At 37.9% G+C, this 13,837-nt stretch overlaps 1 protein-coding gene across 2 annotated transcripts in view; it reads left to right on the forward strand.

The window, feature by feature from the left end:
* Syx1A (Syntaxin 1A) overlaps window positions 1-13,837 on the forward strand; it is a 96,117-nt gene that overhangs the window by 13,013 nt on the left and 69,267 nt on the right. For both annotated transcript variants that reach the window (XM_089234751.1, XM_089234753.1), the window contains exon 2: window positions 1,822-1,899. In XM_089234751.1, coding sequence (XP_089090877.1) covers window positions 1,822-1,899 — 78 coding nt within the window. The remainder of the gene's footprint in view (window positions 1-1,821; window positions 1,900-13,837) is intronic.

A 13,837-nucleotide genomic window follows, 5' to 3' on the forward strand; every position in this document is an offset into this window, starting at 1 on the left:
ACTTTTTTGTTGTTATGGCTCACACACGAACTCGACTACATAGCGCATTGTAAGATATGTTCAGTATCTCATCTTTCTATAAATTCTCCTTCATCCAATCTTGTTCATCTGAGCCTTCGATTAGTCTCTGCCCTTTTTTACAGTGCTTTTCAGTATTTTATGTAACTTCAAATTTTGGGCCGTTTCTGTAACGAATTAAACAATTTTACATAGAAACCTATAGAAAATCGCGTTTCGGCCTACGAAGATTTCAGTTAACGAACGCGATTCCGGAACGAATTATCTTTTTAGCTGAAGTATCACTGTACTACCCCCAACCGAAAGGGGAAAAAATGTATATTTCAAACACCGTCTCTTCTTTTGTTATAAAAATTTGAACAAAAGCTTACTTAGCCCACTGGCAATTGCTCTGACAAGTTGGGGAGATGGAAAACATGTTCTTAGGAGCAGAAAACTTATAGCGTTTCTGATGAAAAAATCCTCTTCTTCATGTCATACCAGAGGATATGCTCATTCCATGAAAAGAGAAATGCTCAAGTGAAGTCACCAGAGGATAAGCGTAAGGCCGTAGCGAGCGGGAGGGCTTGAGGATTCCCCCCCCCCCCCCGAAATGCGAGAAAATGACCGAAAAAGGGAAAAATTGATGGCCAAATCTATTGTTCTATCACTTTGGTTACCTCCCGAACTAAAATTTCTGGCAATGGGCCTATATAAGCGGGTGTTTCAATAACACGAAGGTAAATTTTGCCTAATAATACTCAAAAAAATCCCCAATTAAAAAGGGAAATACAAGGGAAATATAAAACTCCTGCATTTTCCTTGTATTTGCCTTTTTCGTTGGTGTTTTTGTAAAAACTCCTGTAAACGGGCCTTAAATATCGTTCAAATTTGTTGATGAAATCTTGTACTGAAAGAGGTTAAACAAAATCGCTTCATAGAGCTAGTTAAATCCGGCTTCTTTATTAACGCGCAATTTTTTTCCAAATCCTGTTTTGATTTTTGAGTTGGCCTTCAATTTCTGCTTGATTTCGTCTCACCAACCCTATTTTTTAGGGTGATTCTCTTAATAGATTTTTCATTTTTCGAGCCTTTTAATTGCTTCTGATTCCCCCCCCCCTCCCCCAAAGGCACTACATTTCTTTTCCGTTTGTTACTGGAACTTGTCAGGTTGTTGGAGTGAAAGGGATACGTAAACAGATTAATCTTGTCCTGTCTACCTCTCTCCACAGAGGCTCAGTTAATGTAGGTCTTAATGTAAATCATTTTGCCGTAACTTATAACAAGATATATAAATGATTTCATCTTAACTCCAAGAGAAAATTGTTTCAAAACAATCTAACACTTCTCTCTTGAAACTAGCAGTTTAATTTATTTTTCTATTTTGAGACATTCAAGCTGATTTTTTTCCCCGTGATTCTATTATCTATGAAATGTCCTCTTGAACGTTTTAATGTCCCGTTGTTCTGTGAGAAGCTTAGTAGACACACTGGCAGTGAATTTTTATTGAATCTATTTCACTTTACAAAATATACAATTCAGATAATATCCTGCTTTGGGTGGGATCCCAGATGTCTTGCGATAATAAGATGAGACTGTCTCGCTCGATTTTACTCTGCACCGTTTATGGTCATCGGGTTGAATTGCAGCACGGGTTAAAGAGCTGGGGGGGGGGGGAGAGAAAGAAATCGAAATCAACCAAATTTTTTATAGTAAGTTCTGAAAATCAAGTCGCATAATTTTTATTTATTTTATACTCACCATTTCAGTTATGCTTATAATATATGAGAAATATACATTTTATTTACTCCATTTTATTTACAGGCTCAAGGCGACGACGATGTTGCCGTGTCTGTTGAGGATACAAGGGGCAGCGGATTTATGGAAGAGTTCTTCGCAGAGGTACTGTACATCTGGCTTCATTTGATATTGTATTTTTGATTTTAAAAAACATTTTTTTGTGTGTTGAAATAGCAGATACGTATTAATCAGTATTCACCTACGATAAAATCTCGATAATCCGAAATAAACAGAACCGCGATCACCTCGGATTATCCTAAAATAGAAAACGACTTTTTAAGTGGGCAGGAAGTATCTAGTCTAACTGTTTTAGCGTTAATTCAACAACTTAATTCATTGCACAACTGCCAAGACTTACAAACTCTGCATAAAAGAGGCTGACGGGGACTCCAGGACTGGGACCCCGATACTAATGTTATTTTTTTTACGTACAGTATAAATTTACTATAGAGGGACCTGTAAAAGACTCTGGCGTGGGAACACCAGAGAACTCATTGTAGAGATTAAAACATCCTTCAGATTGGAATTATCGTATTTTAATGTGTATAAGGAACTTCCTGATTTTTTGGACCTAAAATTTGGAAAAAAGTTAAAACAAAGGTTTTGGAAAAGGAATTGAGAAAAGTCCCAACTCTTCGAATTATCCGAAACCTTGAAGCTTTGAGACTCTACTGTAATTTGAAATGTTTTTCCGTTATATACTGCATGAGTTCTAAAATCACGAGATTTTTTGTTAATGTAAACTATAATTTCTGTGCCCGATAATAGCCCCCATAAAGAAGAAAACCCAAACGAGAGAGAGACGACGGCAAAATTGGGTTGTAACCATATAAAAGTCCTGGTTAGCGTGATTCCGAAGACGGTACCTATATTGTGTCCGAAACGCGTTAGGATTTTGTATTTTCCTACTATTTACTTTATCGAAATGAATTACCTTTTGGGTTTGATAATACAATTGAATAAACGTTGGATATACCCAAAATTCCAAAACGAACACGGCTATACGCGTTTCGGAACTATATGAAGTTCCTTCATCAGTAGCAGAAACAAAGAAGAAAGAAAATATTGAAAAACGCCTTATTCAAAATGAATTTGACTCGTCTACAACCGCGAGTGACTCCCGCTATAAGGAGTTTTTACTTTATCGTTGGTTTTCTTTATCATTTAGTTTCCGTTAATTCTTGAAATGTGTTCAAAATCGCCCACCATTTGGTAATTTGCAAACTGTGCCTTTGCACTTAGTGTTTGAGATAGGTTGGATGTATGTGTGTGTGTGTAATTTTAAACGTTTTATTGTAGTAATCGTTATTTAGTAATCGATTGTCGACAATTCAGTTTAATGGAGTGTCGTAGTATATTATATGAGGGCTGGTTGTGATCTATGAAATATCATTGATTTATGGTATTTGTTAGAAAATTGAATAGAACATACGCATATTCCTGATTCAATGTTCGAAAAAAAAATTTTTTTTGCCAACTCGGAATTTCAGAGTTCTTTCTTGAAGTTGCCAGCAACTTTTTCTGAAAAATTGGAGAATCTATGCACCAATTGTACGTAGTACTTGTTCTCATGAATTTTAATTTTTTTTTCGAGTCAGTCAAATTATTTTAGTGAGAACTCCTTGGAAAATGTAACAATACGCTCACTATACCCTATAGCCAGCTTCTTTAAATTTTGAGACCGTACGAGCCACTAAGCCAAACAAAAAGTCCGTAGAAATTCATAAAAACCGGAAAAATAACCGAAAAAAAGGTTTTCAGGGTTAGCATCGCTAGGTCACGGGAATTTTTTTGACAGAAAAAACAGCCAATAGATGGCGCTGACGTGCACAAGTCAAAGAAAAGATACTCAAATTACGAACAGAATGCCTCCAAATCGGTTATTACAGCAGTATGTGTCCCACATGACCACCACAGGTTCACGTAAAACAACTTCACCAACAAAGCTTTATCCTTCGCACTCAGCATCCTTGTTCACATACACGGGTTACAACGATGAACTGGTTGTGGATTAGGAGCATAGAGATAAGATTAACTAGATTGCGCGTCCCATTGTCCGGTCACCTCTTTTTTTTTTTTGAAGCAAGCACCCCCCAACATGACGAGTTGAAAAATACAACCATGGTATCCATAAGTTGGCGCACTATCTTCGTACTTGGCAACACATTCCTTGTAATGAGTGAAGAAAATTTTAATTCGTGTTATTAGTGGCTTTATTTAAAAGCGGAAATAAAGTGCATTTTAATATACAAGAGCAATAAGTATACGGTGCCTAACTTTCACATATGAAATTCCTGGTCAAAATTAGTGCAGTAATTTTACTTTTGTAATATAAATTTCTTTTTCCCCCCTTCCATTTTTTTTCATACATAGTACATAGGGACGTACGCAGGATCGACCTTCGGAAAGGACACAAAAATTTTCTTCCGTAGAAACTTTGAGAGAGAGTTACCACCCTTCAAAATGCATTTAAATTTACAGAAATTTGTTAAAATTGCACATAGGTTTTTTTTTTTTTCGGTACTTCAAATTTCTTAATCGAAATATTAATTCCTTTTTTCTAATTTTTTGCTGGGCTTGGGGGGCACAAGCATCCGATGAACCCCTATCCCCCATCACGTACGCCTCTGGATCCTAGACCAGATTTTTAACCCACTTTTGACTGGCATTGCATTTGCGAAACGCTTTGTTTAAATTTTTTTTCAATTTTTATAAAATTTTTTGTATGAAAACATTTTCCGAAATTAGAAGGTTCAGTGAGTCCGTAGTATTTTTAAAATTTTTTTACAAAGAAATTTAATTTTTTATGCCTTTTTTGAAAAATAAAATTTTTGGAAATTTTATCCCGATTTTCGATATGGAATTTTTTTTCCATGACCATGAATAGAAATAATTTTTTTAAAAATAGGAAAAGATTTTTTTCTTAAATTTTTTGTCATACATGATGTATCATGTGATCCAGTATCATAATCACTAATTATTTTAATTATGTTAATTTATAGTAATTAGAAAGTTAATTAATTGTAAATTTACATTAATTACGAAGAAAAACATGCTGAATTAATTGCTAATCTTTTGAACCTTCTCAAATATGTTATTTAAGTAACCAGTTATCATATATGAAAAAATTGTGCAATGTGGTCATGAATTTGAGGAGAGGTCAAAAATGGGTTGTGAGAAAACCAAAAAAAAAAAAAAATAAAATAATACGTACTGTTCTGGGCTCTCCCGAACTGGAGCCGTGCGGGCCATGGCCAGAAAGAACATTAAGAAAAAAAAAATTGGATGAGCCACGGCTATGAATTTGCCATAAGTAATTTTTATGGACCCAGAATATGCACAGCTGACGAACTGTCAAAATCTTTGCGCGCAAACATATTTCTCATTCGAAGACACAAAATTATCAATTTAAAAAAAATGTTAATCGTAATATATTTATTTTAAATCAATACACAATGATAATAAACATTCTTATTTATCTAAATAATATACTTTAGTGCATAACAAAGCAAAAAAAGCTTCGTCGGAAACGACGTTGTGAGTCAATCTTCTATCGGTGGGACATTTCGCGGAACAAAATCTCCAATTAATAAATATTAATACAAAAGAGAAAGGAAATTTAACTCGCCTGTGAGAGGTAATATTGCCACCTTTAATAAATGATAAATTGCAACCCCAAAATACAGCAGGATTTCGACATATAGAGCGATTTCTTAAACACGGTGTTCACCCAAGGAGTGGCCATTGGAGTAACTAATAATTTCTTACTACCACTCGTTAGGTGTAGGAAACAAAGCAACCCTGCATGCGCGATCTATAGTTATATCTATGATTAGGAGCGCAAATTCTTATAACCGTCTCATTTGCATATTTCCCACCGAAGTCGCTCGTACCAGCGCCACCTATCGGCTGTTTTTTAGTTTTTTTTTCCGGTCTTAAAAAAATTACCGTGACCTAGCGATGAATAGTAAGACCCTGATACGTGACCTAGCGATGAAAGTAACCCTGCAAACCTTTTTTTATTTCGGTTATTTTTCCGGTTTTTATGAATTTTTAAAGTTTCTACGGACTTTTTGCCCACACGGTAGTAGAACGCGCTTACTAGCAGTATCTTAAATATACAACACGGTAAATGCATAACCGAAAGATCCGTTTGAAAAAGGGAATGATGAAATTTGATAAGCTTGCTCTTCTTTTTTTTATTTACTCGTAGGTAACGACTTTTTATGCAGTATAGGTGATAACTGTTAGAATTCGATTTTTATGTAAAATCTTCCCAAAACATCATCAGTATTTTGCATTCAAAAGCAATGGCAAGCAAATAGCAGAATTACCAACTTTCCGTATTTAGCCAGCGATGCCGGATTTCGCAACGTGTACAGAACTTCCGGATTATATATTTATATTGCCTGGTTTTAAATTATTGTCATTAAGAGTTAAAACCATACTAGCTTAATGAAGAAATGAGTTTGCTGTTTTTCCGCTGTCACTTGTTACTCTCGAAAAAGCGACCTCCACCTCCATTTACGCGGAAAAGCAGACACGGGTGCGTTTTCTGTATGAATAGTGATCAAAGCCGCACAAATTTATCAATTTAAACAAACATGGCACATTAAAATAAAAATACTTGCCATGTGAACGAGCCGCCATTTACATTGATATTTCGAACAAAATATTGGCGATGGGTGGGAAATTGAGGGCTTCCATAAATCTCGATTAATTAAAATGATTTCCACGAAAAAAACGTTCAACACAAAAAAAAATGACCAGTAACTAGTAAATTTTTTTATCTACAAATAGACCAAATATGCTTTCCGTTTCCGTGTTAAACAGTTTCCCATGATTGAAAAAGCGTATATGCCGCTGTAGTGGTCGAGTGGTCATAGTGACGGTTGACTATGCCCACTATGTCCACCGTGGCCCCCCATCCCCCCCCCCCCCCGTGTTCGAACCTCACCGTCGCCTCATTTTTGGTCGGCTGAAAATGATTTTCTGTGGTACCAACTTCGAGGCGCGAATGATAGGCGATCTCCCCGTCAAAAAGTCTCACAGAGAGCAACAGGCCTATAAACGGTACAAATATACAATCATTAGACTTCACTCACTTCACTTCTGACATATAGATGGTAGCACTGAAAAATCAGACACAACACTAGTTACGCACTCAGACTGTTAGGCTTACACTTCGCACAATTGAGTAGGTAGCAAATTGCGCATGGCGATAGACCTGAGTTGTGCTCTATTTAAAAGAAAAAAAGTAAATATCAGAAATTTATGAAGCATCGTTAAAAAAAAGAACATTCCTCCGTTCGGATCGCAGTATGCACTGTTTTGTTACACCGGCCTTCTAAAACCGATCGGAGTCCAAAGATTTTCATTGAATAATGCGCTAAAATGGCAGTATGAATACATAAATTATGTTTATATTGCATAAGTACCTACCATTTCCGTATTCATTATTTCCGTTTTGTTGCCGTATTCAAGTCTTTTACCCTTTCCGTAGAAATCAGTAAACCCCTTGTAAAATGCCAAATCGTTCGTATTGAAGTAGGCTTTTTTCCGATTTTCAGCAGGTGCAAATCAAAGGGTATAGAAAAAGTGTTCTATTGAAAAATAAACTTATGCATTGACAAGCCCATATATTTTATAAAGTAAGAGGCTTTCAAGTAGTCCTTGTCGGAGGCCGTGAGGAGATTAATGTCGCTTAGAGGGTACTACTCTCTAAAGAAAACTATACAATGTGAAGCACGTTTAAAATTTTTGATAATAGTTCAATAACAATTGCATGTTCATTCGAATACGAAAAATATATAGGAACCTATCAAATTGTGAAAATAATAGAAATAATCGGAATGAGATAGTGTTATACGTAAAAAGGTTTTTATAGCATGGAACACTGCTTTCAAATGTACTACAGTCATGTAGTAGGTCTCTACAATGGTCTCCCCTCACACTGCATCTTGTAATGCTCTCATGCGCCTTAAGTACTTCTGCAAATACAGCTGCGTAATATCGCACCACCCTTCATCGCGCTATTGAATGCATTCGAGCAAAAGCAAATTTTGCACCAAAATCATACTTTTCTTTTAATTATGATCGTGAATTAGTCGTCTAGTTAAAAGATATATTTTTTGGTACAGTTTTTACTTTTGATCAAGAAATTTCAAATGGAATAAAAGGGATATAAAATAGATGTATTTAGTGATCATTGCTTTATCACAGGTACTATTAGTGGACTAGTCATAATAATGAATGAGTTTTAGGTGACCTAAATGAAGGGATGGTACTGTGTCAGTCTGGTGAACAATTATGTAAGGAATACATTGGTTTGCGTGATTTTTTTTTCTTGCTTTTAGCCAGATCGGGCGCGAAATCAGCACCTCACTATAGTGATACGACAAATTGTAAATATATAAGTAAATTTTTTAATGTGTTTGTGTATCTGTGTAATGTCCCATGAATGGCCAGTCGTTATGGCGGCACCGTGAAGGAAATTACGGGGGCGTTACCCGTCGGTTAGCTGTAAAGTGTCAAAGACTTTTGGCTGGACGCCAGATTCTGCCGCAATTGAAGTATATATTTCTCCAATTCTTATTTATTTTTTTACGATATTTAAAGAGCTTCTTCTCCTTTTTTCTGAAAACGTTATTGAATTCTCGGTCGAGCCAATATATATATATATATATATATATATTTAAATTGAAGCTTTTAACTATCTTTACGATAAGTATCGCATTTATTCCCCCTTTTTCGAAAATGGATTTGGATTTCAAATGTGCTTTTTGAATAGAAGCAGGAAACTGCAGCGTTCTTCCTCTTTCTCTCACAGTGAATGTAACTTTTCGGTGATAGGCGTTCAGTTTGATTGGGAAAAATGTACAGCTCTAATTTCTTTTCCAATCCGAATTTCAGAGGCGTAAGTGAAAAAAGTAAATAATAGATAATTTAAGTACTTAGTTAAGTAGGTTGCAATTGAAAGTTCGAAGTGAATTTTTGTGTTAAAATTACCAAGAATGAATGAAAGAGGAAGAGAAACAAGAATGTGATCTTTTATACATGATGTTTGCGATATAATCTGGGAGGCACTACTGTGCTTCCGCCAAGTCGAGCAACTTGAAGGTGTACTGGTGTAAGAAATTAAGGGAATTTGCAGACTTGGTAGATTATTTCTAGAACTACTGTACCGATTTTAATGAAATTCGATATGTATAATACATTGATTCAATACAAAACAAATAACCATTCAATAATTGTAATACACACGCATGATCGTACGTAACACTCGTTGGAGTCGGAAGGTATGAAACAGCGGTTGCAGAATAAACAAAAAAGTGGGTTAATAGGGGGTATGGTCCCCTCTTACAGATATACAGGTCTCGCAGCGTAATTTCATACTTGAAATAAGGCAGTTTATCATTTCCTGTGGCAATTGGTCCCACTCGTTCAGCAACGCTGTTTTCATTCCCTGGATGGTTCCTGGAGGGGTGTTGCGAGTTGCAAATGCCCTCTCCAGCGCATCCCAGACATGCTGTATAGGGTTAAGGTCTGGAGATCTGGCAGGCCAATCCATCCGGCGAATATCCTCACTCTCTAGAAAATCGTCGAGCAGAACAGCTCTATGTGGCCTCGCGTTATCGTCCATTAAAATGAACTCGGGGCCAACTGAAAAGGCGAACATAGGGCTCCAAGACCTCATCCCTATACTTCACACCAGTCACAGTGCCTCTTTCAAAGACATGGAGAGGTGTGCGGCCATCCAACATGATGCCTGCCCAGACCATTAAACCTCCTCCGCCATAATGGTCGATTTCGCGGACATTGGAGGGTAGATAGCGGGTCCCTGGTTCTCTCCATATGAACGTACGGCGATAATCGGTGCTTAGGCTGAACCGGGACTCATCAGTGAAGAGAACGGTCGTCCATTGATCCATACTCCTATCTCTATGCACCATGATAAACGGATTCTCCTGTCCGTAGAAGTGAACGGGACGCAAACAGCAGGTCTTCTTGCAAACAACCCTCTCTCATGAAGTCTTTTGGAAACAGTCACCCTTGATACACGGGTACAAGTCACGAGAGAGCTGAGAAGCTGTAGCACTCCTGTTACGCCTCGCTATAATCGACAAATGGCGATCTTCTCTGGCCGTCGTGGCTCTTGGACGACCTTGCCCAGGCTTTCTCTCGATGGATCCGGTATCCTGGAACTGTTTCCATAAGTTACACACGACGCTGGGCGTTAAATTGAACTCTCTACAAATCTGGACTTGAGATTGGCCGGCTTCTAGCCTCCCCACAATTCGCCACCTCATTCCATCATCTAAACGTTGGTGGTTACTCATTTTTGCTGTTACAATTTGAAATTAACCGATTGTTGCAAAATAACACCAAGAAATTCGCCGAGGTGTGCTAGCGAACGAAATGCGTCTTAACTTACGCGCGGTTATAAAGCCTGTTTCTCTACTGGCTCCACCTACACACACTTGTACGCTTACGTATTTGACGTACAAGATTTGCATTTTTGTCTAGAAGCAGTGGGTTTACATTCAGTTCAGTTCTTTTCATGAAATTCGATAAAATATGCAAATTCTCTTAATTTATTTCACCAGTGTACTTTTAAGGTGCGAAATGGAGCTGTCTGATTATTTCGCAAGCAGCCATCAGGACGTTATAGAAGACTAAAGGTTGAAACACGCTACGCTGACGTGACGTGGGACCACGTCGAAATGCGTGCGATATAAATTCCACCTATGAGTCTTTTGTAGGTACGGTCACACTGTACTGACGTGACGTGGGAATGTGTCGGGTTACGAAATCTGTCGTAACACGCCTTATTACGTGTCACAAAAAAATCAAACCTTTCAGATTTTTGTCAATTGTGTGATGGCATGTGAAGACGTCATACTTGTTTTTCTCGTTCGTTTTGCTTCGTTCGTGTTTTGATAAATTTTGTTTTTTGTTAGTGTTTTGATTCATTTGGGTTTTTTTCGTGTTTTAATTTTTTTGTTCGCGTTTTGGCGATGAAAGAGGAACTAATTGAACACGTTCGGTCGAATTCTCTGCTGTATGACCCTATCATCACCATCTATAGCTGAAACCCTCCGCGCGAAGGTCGTGACGTCACTGAAGTCGACCATTTCACCTATAGTCATTGAATATACTGCAAAAAAAAGCGGACTGCTATATTCAGTGGCTTCCGATGAAATGGACGACTTCAGTGACGTCAAAGCTTCGCTCGGAGGCTTTCTGCTATAAGTGTTAGCTCACCAGACAGCGGTCGATCTGCATTTATGGGAATCGGAGCCTTCCTTAAGGGTGTGGGACAGGTGCGGTCGCATTGGGTTCTGCGTTTTGGGAGGCCCTCATTTACAGTAGGAATAATTTCTTTCAGAAATTCTGGAAATCTGCATTTTCATTTAGAAAAAAATAGTTCTGAATTTCCACCATATCTGGAATTGTTTTTTTAATAATTTCTGAATTTTCCACCAATGACAAAACCTCAATTACTCGACGTTTTCACTTCAACTCGCACACCGAATCTTTTGAAAAACGTCCATCGAACGCGCACAATTTTTGTATGCAGTGAAAATCGTTGCTGCAACAGTTTCTCTTGCATATTGCCATCGCAATAGCCATAAATTTTAGGATGATTGCTGACATGTACAGAAATAGCCAGTGAGCTAGCTGATGGTCATTTAGAGTAAACTCTTAAGTGATTTGTTTATTGCTTGCAACAGCTGCGCCGTATGGACAACTGTCGTGAGGCAGCGCAATGAAAACCGCGCTAATTAGGCTACTGCTCGCGGAGCGGTTGAACTTTGAAGCTGAGCCACGACTGGCCTAATGTCGTGAGGCAGCTTTGTATATTATGTGTGATGTACATCTTATGTATAAATGTGAAAGTATGAATGTATGTATGTTCTTTATACAAATCTACAGTTTTAGGCCGATCGTCGCCAGATTTTGCATATATACCAAACAGGTCCGGGATTGAACCGTAGGCTACTTTAAAACTTCGTCAGAGCTGGGCAAATGCCCTAAATGGGCGAAAAACTGTCGGGCAACAATGGTTTTGGGGCCTCAACAATCACATTCGGAAAGTTTACTTTGGTTACCGTGGTTCTCAATAATGCGTTTCAGACGTGTATATGTCTTTACAATGGTTTGTCATATCTTTAATGCTGCCATTATAACAGTTTATTCCTTTATAATGGTTTGGCCCTTTTCTTATCCTCCCATTAATTGAAACGAAAACCCTGGAAGCGCCGGGTATTTTTGCTATATACATGGTGGCCTGTAAAGTGCTAATGTGACCTTTATCTCATCAACCGCCCATCGTAGAGGTATACTTTCAATTTAAAAAATGCTTAAAAGGCGTTTGAATAATATTCGCTGCACAAGCTGGACATACTTTATGACGTCACTAACAACAGAGAACAACAACTACGACGACAAAACTGAGAACAAAACTGTTCAACGCCAGCTGATGAACTCAATGCTTGCCTCAAATCATCAACACTCTGACACGAAGTTCAAAAAATATTATTATCCACCAACATACGAGTTTCAACTGCAAAATTACTCAGCACTGCTGTCATTTTCACATCAAACTTGGCAATGGAAGAATTGGATATTCCGGGTGTGCCACCATACAACTTGACCCTCAAAGTCGGAGCACCTATAATGCTTTTAAGAAATTTGGAGACGCCGAGACTCAGTGATGGCACCTGACTCTGCGTGAAGAAATTGCACAATTACATCATTGAAGCAACGATTCTAACTGGATGTGCCAAAGGAGAAGACGTCTTCATTCCACGTAACCAAATTATCACTGAAGAAATGCCATTCACTTTCAAGCGATTACAGTTCCCGATTGGTTTAGCTTTTGCCGTGACAATCAACAAAGTGCAAAGCCAGTCGTTAGCGGTGACAGGTATCAACCTTGAGTCCTGTTTTTCACACGGACTGTTTGCATGTTGGTAATCCAAAAAATTTGTACATATACACACCAGATTGAAAAACAAAATATATTATGTATCCACAAGTGATTGCCTGAAGTTTTTTCTTCAAAGTTACTTTAAAAGTAATTTTTTCTTGCTTTATGCAGAAATGTTTTTGATTAAGAAATAATTAATAAGCTATGCTTACATACATTTTTTACGAGGCGGGCAACGTCGCCGGATATCAGCGTTTGAATAATATTCGCTGCACAAGTTGGACGTATGACGTCGCTAACAATAGAGAACAACAACTACGACGACAAAACTGGGAATAAAAATGTTCAACGTCAACTGATGAACTCAATGCTTGCCTCAAATCATCAGCACTCTACTTCACCAAACACCAACTCTGGCCATATCGCTACATTGCAATTTACTGCCATTAGTGAGATGGGTTGGAAGTGAAGGTGCTGTCTATCGGTGGTCGCCTCGAGTTCGTTAGGACATCAACACTCTGGCACGAAGCTAAAAAATTACCATTATCCACCAACATGCGAGTTCAACTGCAAAATGACTCAGCACTGCTATCATTTTCACATCAGTTGATCAAACTTGGCAATGGAAGAATTCCCATATACCCAAGCACTGGACTGATAACGTTCCCAAATGGATTTTGCCAGTTATTATATATATAAACTCAGTTCAAGAACTTGCAGACAAAGTCCTCCCAAACATTCAACAAAATCACCAAAACCATGAGTGGCTTTGTGAGAAAGCGATTCTGGCATCGAAAAATGACAGTGTGAACAAAATCAACGGAAAAATCATAAAAATTATTCCGGGAGACTCCACATCTTACAAATCGGTTGACACTGTCACAGACACAGCGCAGACAGTTCTGTATCCTGCAGAATTTCTGAACTCTTTGGGTATTCCGGGTGTGCCACCACACATCTTGACCCTCAAAGATGGAGCACCTATAATGATTTTAAGAAATTTGGAGATACCGATACTCTGCAGTGGCAACAGACTCTGCGTGAAGAAATTGCACAATTACATCATTGAAGCAACGATTCTAACTGGATGTGCTGGAGGAGAAGACG

This window comes from Pholcus phalangioides, unplaced genomic scaffold (genome assembly GCF_987345545.1).
Source record: "Pholcus phalangioides strain wild (caught in Gottingen) unplaced genomic scaffold, Ppha-v1.0 ptg000008l_1, whole genome shotgun sequence".
In the NCBI taxonomy this organism is placed as follows: Eukaryota; Metazoa; Arthropoda; class Arachnida; order Araneae; family Pholcidae; genus Pholcus; species Pholcus phalangioides.